Source organism: Argopecten irradians, chromosome 5 (genome assembly GCF_041381155.1).
Source record: "Argopecten irradians isolate NY chromosome 5, Ai_NY, whole genome shotgun sequence".
Lineage (NCBI taxonomy): Eukaryota > Metazoa > Mollusca > Bivalvia > Pectinida > Pectinidae > Argopecten > Argopecten irradians.
The window spans coordinates 21,299,700-21,318,207 of record NC_091138.1 but is presented as its reverse complement, the minus strand read 5'-3'; the positions used below and the strand labels follow the sequence as shown (position 1 = coordinate 21,318,207).

At 34.8% G+C, this 18,508-nt stretch overlaps 4 protein-coding genes across 4 annotated transcripts in view; 1 reads left to right on the top strand and 3 right to left on the bottom strand.

Annotated features, from left to right (window-relative positions):
- The first annotated feature begins 183 nt into the window (after positions 1–183).
- LOC138323194 (suppressor of fused homolog) lies at positions 184–12,891 on the top strand. Its single transcript, XM_069267605.1, has 10 exons — positions 184–383; positions 2,198–2,332; positions 3,909–4,045; positions 4,658–4,803; positions 5,152–5,237; positions 6,482–6,637; positions 6,941–7,102; positions 7,639–7,780; positions 8,022–8,090; positions 9,098–12,891. Exons 1-10 carry the CDS (start codon positions 202–204, stop codon positions 9,188–9,190), a joined length of 1,308 nt encoding a protein of 435 aa, XP_069123706.1. The 5' UTR covers positions 184–201; the 3' UTR covers positions 9,191–12,891.
- Positions 12,892–13,557: 666 nt separating this feature from the next.
- On the bottom strand, positions 13,558–15,099 carry LOC138323193 (polycystin-2-like). The gene has a single exon (XM_069267604.1). It carries the CDS (start codon positions 15,082–15,084, stop codon positions 13,711–13,713), a length of 1,374 nt encoding a protein of 457 aa, XP_069123705.1. The 5' UTR covers positions 15,085–15,099; the 3' UTR covers positions 13,558–13,710.
- A 708-nt stretch (positions 15,100–15,807) lies between these two features.
- Positions 15,808–18,183, bottom strand: LOC138324317 (polycystin-1-like protein 2). The gene is made up of 3 exons (XM_069269394.1): positions 17,725–18,183; positions 16,350–16,479; positions 15,808–16,076 (listed from the first exon to the last, which is right to left on the bottom strand). Exons 1-3 carry the CDS (start codon positions 18,181–18,183, stop codon positions 15,808–15,810), a joined length of 858 nt encoding a protein of 285 aa, XP_069125495.1.
- The window catches only part of LOC138323195 (polycystin family receptor for egg jelly-like), a 26,123-nt gene continuing 25,738 nt past the window's right edge, over positions 18,124–18,508 (bottom strand). Inside the window, 2 exon segments of the mRNA XM_069267606.1 lie at positions 18,124–18,288; positions 18,291–18,307. Coding sequence (XP_069123707.1) covers positions 18,236–18,288; positions 18,291–18,307 — 70 coding nt within the window. The 3' untranslated portion in view covers positions 18,124–18,235.

Here is an 18,508-nt window from a genome sequence, read left to right as displayed (position 1 = left end):
TCTCTAAACAAAAGTACATTCATAATAAGTTGTCAGTATTTATATCTAATATAAATAATTTTGGATTATATCATTCCTTTTATGAATATGCCAATATAATGTTCTAGTGAACTGTTCATATAAATGTTTTATAATATATGTTTCATTTAGAGATTATGGTAGTGACATCTATCGGACAGGTGAATCAAAACATTAGCCAGCATGGCTGCGGTGGCGGCAGCTGATCAAGACGACGGTGATCTGGCGGATGTGTTTGTCCAAGGGGGTCGGAGTCAGACTGATGAGCCCGACTATGTAGGACTTGAATCCATTGATAGGGCATGTCTTGAAATTTATCCTGACCAACCAAACCCTCTTCAAGCTACTGCAGTTGTCAAACTATGGTATGACACCTACATTTATATAGACACCTGTACAAGCATAATATGATAGTAGAAAAAACATGTTTGTCTCTGTCTATCTATCTGCGTTTTTATGTATAATCTTATTATAATTTATTATTTAATTTGATCAGATAAAACAATTACTTTGTACACTAGTAAATAAAATCGCATAATTATTATTGAATAAAATGAACGTTACAGACATTGTTATAAGATAAAAAAAAATGAAAAAAAAAACAAACCAACAACACATTGATGAATTATCAAATTAGTTGCTGCAGTGGTCATTGTGCTGATCAATATGGAAACAAATCATGATGGCTGGGTGCAATGAATTAACCATAAAATAATTTACTCAAATATGCATGCGACTGATTGTTAACATTTAGTATCAGATAATATTCTCCCGAAATTTAGTCTAAAGCAAAGAGATCTTAATAAAAACCACCTAAATGTAATGTAAATGTTGTTTTAATCTTAACGAAATGTTAAACTATATATAGCTATTACAAAAAATATGTTGTTTATATAATGACAATATCAGATGGTAATACATGATAGTTGCAAGTCAACACTAATTTGTATTAAATAATTTATTGTTGGTTTACTTTAAATTTGTATATAAAATAAGGTAGATATATAGATTGATTTATTTAAAATAAAAAAGTTACTATTACTTGCTTTAGGATGATAATCCTTAAGTCAGTGTAAGGGAGATAACCTTTATTGACATCCAATTTTGCTGATAAGTTGTTGGTGTTTTCTGTACAGCCATCTAAAAGCAAAACCAGAGATAAATAAATATACTTCCTTCCAAAAAAATGAACGATCTTTTGTTTTTCTTTTATTTATTTGCAAAGTTTAATCTGACAATCATGTTGAATGTATAACAATATAGGTATGAGTTTTAGTCAAGAGTACAAATTTTGCTTCAGAGTTCCGTCTGTAATTTCAAAGTTGCACATCTCTAGTTTATTAATCAGACTGGTGTTCTTTTATAAATGACTGTATTTTAACATGTTGTACACCATCCTCGATATTCCAGGGCTTCCGATCACTTACGATCTCTACACCCCTGGACTATCTCATAGTAAAACTGGAGGCAACAGAATAGAACAGGTAATTTAGTCATTTGATGTACATCAAAAGAGCGTATAACGGTACACTGTGGTCACTGTGTGGCTTTGATATTAGTCATCACTCTCTCTGTAGTCTTCAAAGGAAATCTTTGCTGGCCTGTGATTGGTCAAATGTTTTCGGCTGAACTGCCTTCAATTTCACTATGAGATAGTCCAGGGGTGTAGAGATCGCTAGTGATCGGAAGCCCTGGAGTATCGAGGATGGTTGTACACTGGAGGCTCAGAACTGCAGGACTAGCTAGTACAGTACATCTGTATATATATTAATATGTTGTAGCTAATAGGTGAGGAGGTACATCTCTATGTACTCCAAACTTGGTGACCAGGATTGTGTATTAATGTGTTGTGGGTTCGATTGAGGTCCGGACCCCCTGGACTACATCTCTATGTCTCCAACCCTGGTGATCCTGATTGTACATTAATGTGTTGTAAGTTTGTAGGTCGGGACCCTCTGGGCTATATCTCTATGTACCCCAACCCTAGTGACCATGATTGTATATTAATGTGTTGTAGGTTGGGAGGCCCGGACCCCCTGGACTACATCTCTATGTACACCAACCCTGGTGATCCTGATTGTATATTAATGTGTTGTAGGTTGGGAGGCCCAGACCCCCTGGACTACATCTCTATGTACCCCAACCCTGGTGATCCTGATTGTATATTAATGTGTTGTAGGTTGGGAGGCCCAGACCCCCTGGACTACATCTCTATGTACTCCAACCCTGGTGATCCTGATCGTGCCATCCTCCCACACTGGCATTATGTCAGCTACGGCTTCAGTGATCTCCATGGCGACAACAGAGTCCATCCGTACGTAAGATTTGACAAAATATACCTTTTCTGCTTTGGGAAACACTTTTAGAATATCATCTTTTACCATAGGTCTTTTTATTAGCCCACCATCATCAGATGGTGGACCATTCAAATCGCTTTTTGTCCGTGGTCCGTCGTTCGTCCTTCCGTCCGTCCCACCATCTGTCCAACCGTCTGTTAACAATTATTGTTATCGCTGTTTCCTCAGAAAGTACTGAAGGGATCTGTCTCAAATTTCATATGTAGATTCCACTAGGGCCCTTGTTGTGCATATTACATTTTGGGACCAATCGGTCAACAAGATGGCCGCCAGACAGCCATCTTGGATTTTGATAGTTAAAGATTGTTATCGCTATTTCTCAGAAAGTACTGAAGGGATCTTTCTCAAATTTCATATGTAGGTTCCCCTAGGGCTCTAGTTGTGCATATTGCGTTTTTGGACCGATCGGTCAACAAAATGGCCGCCAGGCAGCCATCTTGGATTTTGATAGTTAAAGTTTGTTATCGCTATTTCTCAGAAAGTATTGAATGGATCATTCTCAAATTTCATATGTAGGTTCTCCTAGGGCCCTAGTTGTGCATATTTTGATTTGGGAGCGATCAATCAACAAGATGGCCGCCAAGGAGCCATCTTGGATTTTGATAGTTGAAGTTTATTACTGCTATTTCTCAGAAAGTACTGAAGCGATCTGTCTCAAATTTTATATGTAGTATTTTTGAAAAAGTTTGAAAAGCAGAGAAAAGATCCCTCTTTCCATTGTCAGACATAGATCATTCTTTGGTTGGCGCCAAGATCCCTCTGGGATCTCTTGTATATTTTAATCATGATAAAAACATACTTAGAAAATTATTTACTGGTACTCTTAAGTATTTTTGAAAATATACTTTTTCAAACATTTTAAAACAAAGGACATTAAGACTCGAATATGGCCCCAAAATTAATTCTCCAGTAAAGAACAACATGTTTTGCCATATAACAGTTGAATACATTTGCTAACACGTTACATCCCGAAAATATCCCGCATGTGCCAATTATGTTCACTATGACGTCATTAACATGCAGTTTCTCGCCATTTTCACAAAAATCCTTGAAAAATCATACTTTTTGAGTGGTTTTCTCTAAAAATGGATGTGGCCGCCTTCTTGGAGCAGAAAGAGATTTTCAAACGTTGTGTATCGTGTATTTAGGCATATCCATGCAAAATATAAAGTTGCTCCAAGGTGGCGGCCTAATCCATTTCAAGCCTTTTCTAACCTAAAGATGATGGATTTCTAGCAAAATTTGGCGAGAAGAGGAAAATCATCAATTTGATGACGTCATAGGTGGAGCACATCGTGTATATGGTTATAAAAAGTTATGTTTTGATGAATGGCAAGTATGAGAGTATTTATTGATGTGAAATTGATGTGGATCAGAGTCAATATTTTTCGGCCTGAAAAATTGAGGCCAAATACTGGTCCTATCATATCTACTCCTTTAAAATACTGTAAATTGTTTTTGTGTATTATGTATGCACTTATTTTGAATATTATTTAAGATATAATAAAGCATTCTGTAATATTGTGTAAACAGAATTTCTGGCCCTGGACAGCCTAGTGGATTTGGATTTGAGCTGTCATTCCGGCTTAAGAAGGAAGATGACCAGAGTGTTCCTCCTATGTGGCCCTCAAATCTCATGAACAAATTAGCTACTTATGTTTTTCAAACAGGTACCAGCTACAAACAAACCTGCCGTGAAAACAATCAGGCTATAATAGCTAATTTTCTTCTGTCTTTGAGTGGTTGTTATAGACAGTTGTGTTATCAATCAATTAAACAGTTTCATAATTTGTATCCAGTAAATGTCTGTGTGTCCAATTTTGGGTCATTGGATTAAATATTTAAAAATGTATACTTATAATTAGCACTTGACATTTTACTGACCATATAAATAATACTAAAAAAGAAAGCATGCTTTTCAGGTAACCCATATAAAATTTGATAATATGCAAAACAATTTAGTGCACTTAAATGTACAGTAATTGTTGTGTCAACTGTCAAATGTTTTGTCATCTGCAGGTTATTGTCAATATGTCAATTATTTGTACTGTGATTTTGACCAATACAGGTTACTGTGTCAAATGGAGGTCAATGTACCAATAGGTCATCCAGGGTTAAGGTTTACTTTAGGTCATTATGTTAAAATGTGCAATCCACTGTGTTAAACTATAAGCCATTGGAATTTGCATCAGATATAGATAATTAATTAGATATCTGAAATATTGAAAACAAATCATTGTGTTATCTATTTACAGTTACTAAAAATTATTTTTTGCTTACAGGAAATGTATTACAAGTGGGAGACCATATCCCTTGGCACTGTCCATTAGACGGGGGTGGTAACTCCCAAATACAGCATATGTTAATTACGTCAGACCCACAGCTCCCGGACCTGGACACCCTCATCGGATATGTACAATTCCGACAGGTGAGAGATAAAGTCAAACAAAGTTATGGTTATTCTATCCTGGAATATTGGAGAGTTATCTGCTCTTGAGAATAGAGTTATCTGCTCCTGAGGGTATATATAGGTTATAATGTACTGTGTTCTCTAATATTACTTTCACATATAACTCTATGATAAGCAACAAAAAGATCACTTCAATTCTTGTTAACTTTTCTTAATAATTTTCATTATGGATATGTTTTTGTCTCCAGATCTGTATAAAATATTCACAATTTGAAGCTGAGAAAATATTTTGAAGAAATTACAGAAATGTGATGTACTATTTTTGATTTTCATTTACTGATGTTTATTTATTCCTATTTTTTGTAGATTGTTGGTGTAAAGGATGATGAGTTAAAGGCTGCTCAGAGGTGGAAAGGAGCAGGTGTACTAGAACTCATGTGTACAGTTAAAGAGTAAGTACCAAGCCACTTTTTAATACCCACCTTGAATTTGAAAATTAATTGTAAAATTTCTAAAAAGACTCAATGTTTCATCAATTAATCAGTATTTCCATTCTTCAGCACATTATTTTCTAGATATCTCCTTCTCTAGAAGACACTTATGTGTTCTAGAAGCAATCACCACATTTTGACCTTAGAAAGCTTTTCCAATCTCTCTAATACATTAAAAGGAACTGGAACTTTATACTTGGGATTTTGGATCACTTGTGTGAGTCAGTGAACAGCATTATCAAAACAAGGTTACTGTGACCTTCATTTTAACTTTTTTTTTTAAGTACATTTAATAATTAACAATTTGTAGTGGCTGTCTCTCTTACATTATAACACACTGGATATATTTACTTGGAAAATTTAACCATCTAGGTAAGAGGGATATGATCATTTTTGGGTCTATTGTCGTCTCGTACCGTCCACCGTGCAAAAACTTTTCATTAAAATGACTTCTTTTCTATAACCGAAAGGCCCAGGGTACTCATATTGGGCCTGTGGCATGCTGGGATGAAGGGCTACCAAGTTTGTTAAAATGAATGACCTCGATCTTCATTCAAGGTCGCAGGGGTCAAATAGGCTAAAATCTTGATATGACTTCTAGTGCCTAACTAAGATGACTAGAGAGCTGATATTGGGCCTGTGATACACTGGGATGAAGGACTACCAAGTTGGTTCAAATGAATGACTTTGACCTTCATTCAAGATCACAGGGGTCTAATAGGCTAAAATCTTTATACAACTTCTTGTTAATAACTAAGAGGCCTAGATATTGGGGCCTGTGACATGCTGGGATGAAGGGCTACCATGTTTGTTCAAATGAATAACCTTGATCTTCATTCAAGGTCACCGGGATCAAATAGGCTAAAATCTTTAATAACTTCATGTAAATAACTAAGAGCCCTAGATACCTGATATTGGACTTGTAGCATGATGGGGATCAAGGGACATTATGTTTGTTAAAATGAATGACCTTGACCTTCATTCAAGGTCTAATTCTTAAAATATATCGGAACCTTAACTTCTTTTAAAAGAGTTCTTTTGTATTGCCTTAATTGTGTGCCACTACTATATTCTTTGAGTTGTTGTATTGTGCTATGGGCCTCTTGTTTTGTATGCAGATGGAGAACTCAAATTGCCAAATTTGTTTCTTTAAGATTAAAATAATCGCTCTTATTATTACAGTGTTTTAATATATTTTGTGACAGGATTAGTCCTTATTTCATCACTGACATGTCCAGAACACGGTCAATCTTTGAGATGGACTCTAACCTCCTTCACCAGGTGACTACTGGGATAGAACAAGACGGATCCAACCTGGGCCACGTAACAGCTGTCTGCTCCTGGACAGAAATGTCAGCAGGGTAAGTTTTAATCAGGGAAGTGTGATGTCAAGTGAGAACAAACGTATTGGATAGCTTTAACAAAAATATTTATGAGGTCAACTGACCGGAAGTGTGCGTCATCGCATCTTTATACCCCTAGCTTGGGACCATGTGTAGATGTATATACACTTTTTTGTTTGCTGAAATTTTGGTTTGGTTGCTATAGTAACCAGGTCACTAAACACAGGTTTCTGAAGAAAAAAATGTCTGGGTAACTCCACCTAAACTATTGTGACTGACATTAAAATAAAAGTCCATTCATGTGTATTTTGTCTTTATCAGGCCTGTGTTTGAGAGAGAAGCAGACATGGTGACACAGACACCGTCGGGTGATGTCATGGACACTGGCGATGACACAGTAACTCTTTGTCCACCAGAAACCCTCGAAGCTGTACATCTCAAGTTTGATGCTGAAGCAGCTGAACTCTTGCCATTAATTGTCAAGTAAGTTCTAATCAAAAATAAGATTTTTATCCCTCCGACATGAAATGGGGAGAAACATACAACGTTACCTGAGCTCTTTCCCATCTGTTTCACCTTGTCCTAGTTTGATATCTGGAGGCAAAGGCATTTTTTGCACCAAGTGGTATTTTGTATGTTTTTAATTTAAAAATTAAAAATGCATGTTTCTATTTTGCAAGTCTTGAAATTTATATTGTATATTGTTCTTGTTTGCCTAATTGATTAATCAGAGAACACACACCTTTATTAGAGACAAAGTGTCACAGCACAGTGTCTATTAGGTTCAAAACCACCTTATACATTGTAGTAGATGGTGGCTTCCCCACTCCAATGAAATGGCCTTGAATGCTAATCAGAATGATCAAAGTAATTGAATTGAAAATAATTAATGTATTCCTTAGAGATGCAACCACATCTCTCACCTTGGATTGTTGGGTTGCCCAAATTAATTTTATAAGTTGTGCTTCTCATTTTACAAGTTATATTAGCAATTGAATGTTAACACCTTAACATTTCAGAGCTAGACTACAAAAGGGTCGATTCTTTGTGTTTCACAATGCAGAAAACTATGCAATACATTTGATACCACCATCTTGCCAGGAGGACAATCTGTTTGTCAGCCAAGGAGAGCCTCTCAAAGCACAGAGTACATTCTTACAGGTATTGTACTAACTACTACCTACTTCAGCATATTCATTGGCTTCCATTGGGTTTTTTTTATTAATATTAATAGAAATCAAAGAAATTAAATAAGAATTATTTCTTCTTATTAATGAAATTTCTGTGTGTTTTTTTTTTTTTTTTAAATTTCAAAATTCATGACATATACAACCAGGAACCATTACCCAATGATGCAAGTATACACCATGTTGTAAAGATTTTGTGTGTTTTTTATTTATAGATTTACTGTTCAGAAATCCTCATCGACAAAATGTCACAGGAGTTTGAAATGTTGCAGGATAGTTTTGAGGTAAGTTTGAAATGATTAATACTAAATAAATCAAATAAGAAAATGATTTTGTGTATTGGTGTTTATTAGACCGAAATGGAAGTGGTTTATTAAAAGGTAGATTCCATAAAAGATTATAAAGACAAAGTTGTGATACTTTTCATTACAAAAACATAAATCCTACATTTTAACTGATTTTGTATTTAGATAATTTAAAAATGCATAGGTAGAAGTCAGCAAGAAGCCTCAAATCTGTCCTGCCAGATTAATCTACCTGGTATTCCATTGGCGAATTCAATTTACCAAAGGGGGTATTGTGTCACCTGCAACACTTAGGTATCACTATGTCGGCGTTAGCGTCGGTGTAGATAGTATTTTTCGTCCGATTTCAACCAAATTTGGAATATTGCTTTATATCAATGTGATCTCGGATAAGTTTGATAATGGTCAAAATCCGTCAATATTTGCAAGAGTTACGGGACTTTAAAATTGTCAAAACAGATAAATCCACAGTTTCAACTTGATAACTTAAATGTTTATTGTCTGATTTCAACCAAATTTTATATTTTGTTTTTTATCAATGAGATCTCGGATGAGTTCGATATTGGTTAAAATTCGTGTATATTTGCAAGAGTTACGGGACTTTAAAATGGTAAAAACAGATAAATTCATGGTTTCAGCTCTATAACTTTAGTATTTATTGTCCATCTTTAACCAAATTTGGTATATTGCTTGATGTTGATGAGATCTCAGAGTAGTTTGATACTGGTCGAAATCCATCAATATTTGCAAGAGTTAAGGGATTTGATAACTTCACCTAACTATTAACAATATTTTCAACTGTAAATAACATTTTTTGTGATGCTGTGCAGGCGATACATCCACTTCCATGGAATTCTTGTGTTTTAAAGATAATGCTTGTGCTTAAAAAACATCAATATATATATATATTCAATGACCTGTGCCCCAAATTATTTTCAATGTCTTTGTAAAATCTTTTAAAGTAAATTAAAATTCTTATATTGTAGGAGAATCAACATTATCCGATTGAGTTCCGGTTTTCTGACCCGACCATTGTGATAACAGTATCACCTCGAGGACAGCTGTACTGTGATCTATAGCTGGTCTGCTTCTCTGGTGTAACATTATAACGATTAAGGTCTGGCTCTCTAGTATAACATTAACATCAAGGTCTGGTCCAGTTAAAGTCAACTGAAGTTTGAATCATTCCTTCCTGTTCATATTTTAGCCAACTATCATATGATTAGTAGGCCTTTTAAATTATTGTGAGTTGTTAATACTTTATCTATCCTCTGTCTCAAAGGGAGTTTTCTCAAATTTTAATTGAGAGTCGGATCTTTTGTAGTAGACAAAGAAACGGTCCTACCTAAAACCAATAATGATGGTATCATGTTATCACTTGCATTTTAGTTATCAAGAAAATTATTATTTGAATATTAAAACAGAATAATAGTTACATTTCATCGGTGATATTTAAGGTAAATTCTAAAAACTAGTGCCAGACAAGTTTATCGAAAGCTATGAAAGTACTTTTGGGAGGAGTGATATGAATCTGACAATATTTTCATGAGGACTTTTTATTAGTTATGATATTATTTGTTAAGAAGCCTTCAATGTTTGTTGTATTTGTTAAATATGGCCAGTGTCAGATGTGACGATGTTGACGGATGGACTTTACAGTCAGTTATTATTTGTTGAAACAGTTTTTGTGCTGGAATAGATACACTTATCTATATTCAGAAAGGTTTCACAAAGATTATTTTTACTTTCATTCTACAAATTCTATTTAGTTTCATGTTTTATAAATTGTATGACCTGACCCTATTAGTTTGACCTATGACATCATATGACCTTGTAAGTTTAACATGTGTCAATCTTAATATGACCTATGATGCTGTTTCTTTGTTCCTTCATATTTGACCTTTAACATTGTCACTTAAGTGACCTCTGACCTTGTCACCTGTATAACCCCATACTTAGAGCTTGTCACTCTGATGACCTTTAACCTTGTTTTATAATATGTGTTTGACCTGACCATGTTGTTTAATGTAACCTTGTTACTTGTTATCTATAATCTGATTAATATGACCTGTTACCTTATTGACCTTTGACCTTGTTTAATAGTTGTTGTACCCATTTGACCTAATATGCTACCTGTTTCATCTATCACCATTTCTTGATTGACTTGAACCTACTTATTATTCATATGACCTTTGACCAAATTCTGTTGGTTTCTATGAAACCCGATATTGTATAATTAGTAAACAGAAAACTTGTAAAAGGGAAATTGTTATGTAGTTTTAGTGGTAACATTCATAACAATATGTTATGTTTTAATATTTGTTCAGAATTCGATTACAAACTGTGATCTTTTCACCATCAAAGTAGATTAAAAAACTAAATTTTGAAATAAATAACTTTAAAATCTTTCTTCAAGATTAAATTTGATTTGCTACAAGGATAATTAACCTTATGTTATTGATATTAGCTAAGTGCTACTAATTGAACAATAATGTCAGAAAATAAGTTTTTTAACTGTCTCTAGATTCAAATAAAAAACACATGATGTATCCAATTTTCACTGAACAAAAATGTGTCTCAGCAGTATATTATTTTGATTTAAATTTTCCTATATTTTAATCAATGTCACAATCTCTGTGAATAGACAAAACGACATCAAATGATCTGTAAATATTACATCCTGATCTACCAGAGCTAACTCAGTAATAATGCAGTGAAACGAGGGGAAGAAACTCTGAAATGATTTGTTCTAAAATCTGAAACAACAAGGTTATGTTATATCTGCTATGTATTGCCTGTGTTCATTGGAATGTTCTTTTGATTAACAGTTATTATGTTTCTCTTGCCTTTTTTGTTGATTTATTAAGCATAAACAACCATATACAGTGCTGATTTTATTTGTTTCATGTTCACAAAATGTAGCTAGTATGTAATCATCATACACATTTTAGTTTTTTTAAGCTTAATCATATTTCAGTTAAATTTCATTTAAGCTTTTGTAGCAATTAGCCATAGAATACTAAGATCTGATTTTTAAATATCAGTAATTTCTTTTACAGATATGTCATTGTGCAAGCTTATGAGAAGTTTTATTATCATTTTTGATTTAATGTATGGAGTCTTACAAAAATCCTTTATTGAAATTGTATGAATTTTTCTTTAATAGATGATCTTATTACATAACTTAGCCTATTATCTTCAAATCTACAGACTAGTTGTTGACACACAGGCAGTTCAACCTTTGGAAATACAGTATACATGTACATGTATTTCAAATGTTCCAGTAGCATAGTAGTTTACTTAAGTTTATAAATGATCAATTAAACATTTGTTTAAATTCACAATCTATTAACTGAAACACTATGTAACTATCTAGATCTTTCTACACCTTAAAAGGGACAATTCACTCAGGCTAATTCTTTTACATAACCAAGAAGCAAATATGGCATAAATATATTGTTCTACATTTCTTATGAAACATATAACATAAAATATTGACAAATTCCACGTCATTGTTTAGTATTTTAATCTATACCGTTGTAATTATAAATCGTTGATCAATACGATTCAGCAGGTAAAATATGTTCGCTGTATCTATACCCGAGCCAACGTCACGCACGTTTAACAAATGAACTGCATAACCACTGAGGTGATAAAATGATTTTTTTTAGACGAGCCAATTCACCTAATAAGGTAAACACACTATTGTCAGAGCGATTTGAGCAGTTCTAGACAAAAGTAGCATTACTCTACGAGCAAGGGACAGGGTTCGGCATACAAGTTCGACCACAATGTGTAATGGCGGACAGCGAGCGAGTTTGAACACTCCACATGCATTTCACCACCATGGGTTTTTCTGGCATATTACAGTAAAACCAACTGTTTTATTTCCATTAGAACTGGTTTTTTCCTATATATGTACAAATTTTAATGTTCTTTTAGCCTGAATTGTCCCTTTAATAACAAACACAAGCTTGATCAACTTTATTTATATAATTCATGCATCACATTGATTGGAAAAAATCGGTGAATCCTACAATTGAGTCTATTCTTGCTAGAACACAATAACTTTATATAAGCAGTTTATCTTCATGACAGTAGCTGATAAAGTTAATCCTCGTTAATTTCCATGAAGTCACCAGGAACATGGTAAAACGGAATAATTTGACTATCAAATGTAAAAAGAGTTTACTTGAAGATACAGTGAAATCTCAAAGTATCAAATGTAAAAAGAGCTTACTTGAAGATACAGTGAAATCTCAAAGAGAGATTTTCAGTTGTACAAGTTTGCATTTTCCCTCCAATCTTCTAAAATTACAAAATAAGGTGGTATATTATGATTTCCTTCTTCTATTTTTTAACAATTCACAAGTCCTGAAATACTTATTTTACATTTGTAAGAAAAACAAATATATACGCAAGTAGTTGACATTTGAGAAGTATTTAATAGTTAATCAAACATCTTGTATATGATAAGTCGTTGAAGAATTTTACTAGCGTGGTTGATGACTTACAAATGTATAAAACTGTTTTTACTTGTTACTGTATGATGATGAATTAAAGGTTTAAAAGAATAGTGTAAGAGTGCTCTATAACAATGTATAATGTGTGTATTATTGCCTTAAATGTTCCAGTATTCTAAGGCAAATATGACTTATTCCATTGCTAATGATTATGGAGTAGAAGCTTAATTATTACGTTTTTTTGTTGTCATTATTGAATTCTGTAAGAAAACATACCAAATTTTATGTTGACCATATTAAATGTTATTTTTCTTGAATCTGTGTTAATGATTTAATTAAATGACTCCAATATTCTGTTCAGAAAAGTTATAAACACAACTCTAAACAGTTAGAAATAAACGCGATGAAATAACAAAACAAAAAAAACCCCGACCGATATCTATTGATCACTGCAGGACTCGCACACAGATTTACAGAAATGTGAAATACATGTATATAATTAATGAAATTATGTTTCAGTTTGATTTAGGTTATACTGTAATTCTGTTAAAGACAATTGAACCATAACATAGGTAATATGTAACCTACCTTTTCCACATTGGTGACCTCGCCCTTGACCTACTTGACATGTAAGATGTGCCAAACACAGTTTGAGATTGCCAGTAGCACTAGTTGAAAATTGAATGAAATACCTTGACTGCTTTTAAAGTCAATTGGATAAGTTGAATTGCTAAAACCTTATATCAACAACTATTTATTTCAGTATTTAGATGCCTATTAAGAGTTTCTTGTTTCTTTGTTATGCTCTAACCTTTTTTGACTGAAGCTGTTCATGAGTTGATTTGCAGCGAATTTAAATTTGCATTCATGATCCTACCAAGGTCAAAGTTATCACTGTTGCATATATATCTTTTGTGGTGAACTTTGATGACAATGATAATCAAAAGGTTGGAGCTGAATGATATTTTAATGTATGACTCAACCATTATTTTTATACAATAACAAAAAGTTACACAACTGAGTTTATATAACGTTCATAAATTCAATCTTGCAATACAATTCCTTTAGCTACCAGAGGTGATAATTATGATTCAAGCATCATTACACTGAGATTTGTGGAGAAGAAATCCTTTCATTCAATTCATGTGTGAGTTCTTATCCTGATTGGGTTCAGTCTGTAAGGCTTCTCCATCCTGATTGGGTTCAGTCTGTACGTCCAAATCGACAAGCTCCTCAGTTAAAACGTCGTTCAGGTATTTGTCTGTTGTCTGTTGGTTCATACGATGCTTTGGTCCATTTGGTTTGAAGTCGTTCTTTTTGGATTGGTTGGACCTCAGACTTGCCACGAAATCTTTGAACATTCGAACAGCAAGGTCATGAATGCCAAACGGAGCAACATGTTGTCGCTGTTGTTGCCGTATGATAGATATACTCTTGTTCAGAGTGGCGTTTATCATAGTCATAAGAACCCACATGACGAAAAACACAAATGTGACATAGTAAAACTGTGCGAAAACCGGCGTGACTTCTATTAAATTAGTGATGCTGTTGCGTCCAATTAGAGCGTTGGTTATTGTTGTCATGGCAATAAGAACATTTCTGTATGAAGACAAACTACGGCCGAAGAGTAGATAACCTACCAGCACATAGGCAAAAAACACTATTCCGAATATTAAAGCACAGCCGATGAGATCTTGTGAGCAGTGATTTAGAACGGCGACGAGTTGTGTTATTCTGTTGTTGTAACTGAGGATTTGCATCAGGCGAATCGTGCACAAGAAAACGATGAAAGATATAAACGACGCCAGGACTTCATCCCACACAGCAATGTGGCTGAAGTTAACAAACTTGTAATTGTTCTTCTGGAAGGCATCCAGTGTCAGGCTTGTGAAGATCCACCTGGCACAGTACATAGCTATGGCAATGACTGTCAAAACAATACATGCCCAGTTCAGAATCTGCCATCGATCGTCAAAAACTTCAAGTTTCCGTTTGATCAGAGATCTAGTCATTTTTACACAGCAAACAAATATACTGATCAGAAATACGATCTCACACAAGAAGATAAACATTCCCAGGCTGCCATGGTGTTGGTATGCTCTGAAAATTTGAATGAAGGTAAATTGGTTTGTGCCACCCGTGTCTGGAAACTCGACAAGTAGCGACACATATGCAAACAAATTTATATTGCTATTATACAGAGTGAACTCAACCATCACACCACGGGTTTTACGATCAATCCAAGAATTTGACTTAAGTTCTTCTAATGTCTGAAGTGAGACATCGTAATTTACTCCCATATCTGCCACGTAGCCCCCTCCCCCATACAAACTATAGTCCCCCAGCAGTGGGACACCCCAGAGGTCTGCCGAGGAGGTGAACTGCCAAGCCGAGCTACTCAGTAGGAGGATTTCATCAGCAGGACACGGTCCGTCTTTCCATCCGAGGCAATAGTTGTGGTCGTCCTCCTGAGAGATTTGGTAGCCTTTATAACATGTACGAGACGCCATTGGAGGAAATGGACAGCCTCCTACAACCCAGAACAAACAACAGATATATTAAAAAATCATAATTGTGATACATTTGCCAGTAACATGATGCATTAGGGTTGTAAAAGGGTACTATAATGATATCAATTGCATGAAATCGCCACAAAAACTGACATTTCAAGGACATTTTATCAATGGTTGGATCACACACAGAAGTTCTACACCAAATATTGATATAGTTGATCAATATTTACACATTGATATTATCAATCTTTTAATTTTGAATGGAGGTCAATAAAAGTTTCCTATCAAGGTGTGCATTACCTCTCCTGAAGTCCAATAATTATTCACATAACATGATGCATTGTAGAATTTGAATTATCATGTAAAATGGACACAAAATCCTGTACTATAATGATATCAATTGGCATGAAATCTTATGGACAGTTGTAACAATCTGTAATTTTGAATTGCATATTAATTGTTGTCTAGAAATGTAATTCAAGTGATAAAAACACAGAATTTATTCCTTTGCAGTAAATATTTTCAATGATAATTCGGAGAGTAGATGAAATTGTAAGTGGAGAACCTGTTTTAATATTAAATGGAATATTTATCCTGTGCTGAATAGATATTATTTTTTCCTTCTAAAAATATAGGAAATGACTGCAACACAAGCTTATCTCATGAAAATGAAAATTTTCTTTTATGAAACATCTATTTTGATAATTGGAACAAATCTATTCATTTATCATATCTTACATTGTTGAATCTAAGTGTTGGTTTGGCCAGGGGGCTCTTTAACAGATGGTTTTCGATATGGCTCCTGAATTGGTATGATCGGCTGTCACGGTTACTGTAGCTGATCAGGTAGAGAACAGTGATGAACAGGATGTAACAGAACAGTTCTAGGAACACCATTTTCGCCTTCAACTCCTTTTGTCGCTGTTCTCTCATTTTCTCCACAAATTCTCGTCCAAGCTGTGAGGTTGGATACTCTGGTTTTACATGGTCTTTTAAAAAATAAACCGTAGCATATATTTGATGTTAAAAAAGATAAAAAAATGAAAATAATGGACATATTATATCATTTTGCCATACACCTTTAAGATAAAAAAAATAATAGAATGGGTAAATTCTGAAATTAGAGCCTATCATAACCTTGCTAATTAAATTAAACTGAATATCATAAGCATCTTTTAAAGGCAACTGAAGTGCTGACTGACTTAATGGAAAGAAAACTCGATAAGAAGATTCACCCACATGCATAACACTAGAAGCAGTACCTTTGTTATCCTTGGGTATGGAGGCATGCTTCCTAGCTTCCTCCATCACTTTGTGAATATCTAAATCAGCATGACTTTCCACAGATCGTTTCCGGAAGAAGTAGGAAACAATGAAAGCTACAGTGATCACCTGAAAAGGAAACATACATTGTCTATGCATATCTTGAATGTCTGTCTCTTTTTCGTCCTTTCTTTGAAATGGTACATTCGTACATCCATGTCAATCTTACAATAAAATCTCACGTTTTAGGGTGTGGGGTCTAAAAGTGCAAGCATTATCCATGGATAGTTGTGTGAAGTGCGAGGTGCGTGTTTTGGGAGACTGCGGTATGTTTGTGTTGTGTCTTCTTGTATAGTGAAACTGTTGCCCTTTTTATAGTGCTATATCACTGAAGCATGCCGCCGAAGACACCAAGCAACACTTCGTTTGATTAAAGATGTTCCACCGCCGACAGAGCATAAATGATATTCATCATTTGAACAATAATTGGTGTTTAATCGTGTATATATATGCCTAATCAACACAAAAAATAACATCAAATAATTTGTTTTGCCTTTGGTGCATGCGCAATCATTACTTAATTATATATAAGATATAGTGCCACGGAATTTTTTCGGGATGCAATTAATTATTTTTCATATTTTTAACTTGAAGTAAAATTAGAAGCTCAAACTTTTCAATGGTGGTAATGGTGTAAAGTAAGTAACTTTTTAACTGAAGAAAAATACAAAATCGTCTGCTCCTGTTTTTGATAGTGTAAAAATACCATATGTCAGCGGTGGAGCATCTTTAATTAACGTACTATTAACAGCTATGGTCATGTAAGGACGGCCTCCCATGCATGCGATGTGTTGCTTGTATGTTGTGCGAGGTGCGTGTTTCTGGAGACTGCGGTATATTATGTTGTGTCTTTTTGTATAGTGGAATTGTTGTCCTTTTTATTGTGCTATATCACTGAAGCATGCCGCCGAAGACACCAAGCAACACATCCCACCCGGTCACATTATACTGACAACGGGCGAACCAGTCGTCCCACTCCCTGTATGTTGAGCGCTAAGCAGGAGCTACCACTTTTGTAGACTGGTGTGTCTCGGCCAGGGGACAGAACCCAGAGCCTTCCTCACAGGGGCGAACGCTCAACTCAAGGCCAAAAGTGAGGCGGTGCCAAGGGAGGCATTATGAAAGATCAAGTCAGTTAGGAAGATGAGAAAAGATAATATCCTAAATTTAGTCGCCTTTTACGATCATGCAATAGGGGCATCAGGTACAATGGTAGTAATCATAATGACACCCTATAAATCAAAACATAAACATAAACCAATCTGTGTACATTATGTTCCTTAACTGATACGTCTGAATCATCAATGCGCTTACCTTGATTGGATCTGTAATAAGTACTGATTCTACAAAGGAAAATAAGAAACAAAGCAGCCAGTTCTCTGACTTTGTCTTCCCCCACTCCATACTGTAGAGCATTACGAAGAAGCCCGAGAGCAGGACTGAGCAGACAGCCAAACCCCAGCCCACATACACACACCAGTAGGGCAGCAGGAATACCATCTCATCTCCAACACTTCTACGACGAGAGTACTCATCCACTTGGGCAATATCAGGTAAGTTTGCAAATTTAGTAACTGCTTTTTCATCCATTTCTTTTATGATCGATTTTTTCTTGGATTTCTGAAACAGCACTGTCATTAGAAATACAGGAATTGCACTGATGACGATGCTCATAAATGATATGTAGAGACTGGTCAGTGAAAACTTCAGGGGTCCAAAGGTCACTTGGTTTTGTCCATCATCAGTTCGGTAAAACATGGCGCTGGAGATCATGGCCAGGAATAGTAGAGACAGACAGCACGTTAGACGCTGTAGTCTGGTAAAGTTACTGTCTTCTGGTCTGATGAAAACAGAAAGCCAAAGGTGACCGTCTGTTGTGGAATGTGTCGAGTTGTCTCTGTAAAATCAAATGAAGAAATCCCACTGATTCTACCATATTGTATATGGTGTCTCAGGAAAATTAGGAAAATTTCAGCAGTTTTACCCCTTATGGAACAGCTTTTAAATCGTTTCAAAGTGAAACCAAAAGGGGCTGATTATGGTTTTAGATGAAAAGGTAACCATTCTAAGGCTTTCTTTATAACAAAAACATAAAGTA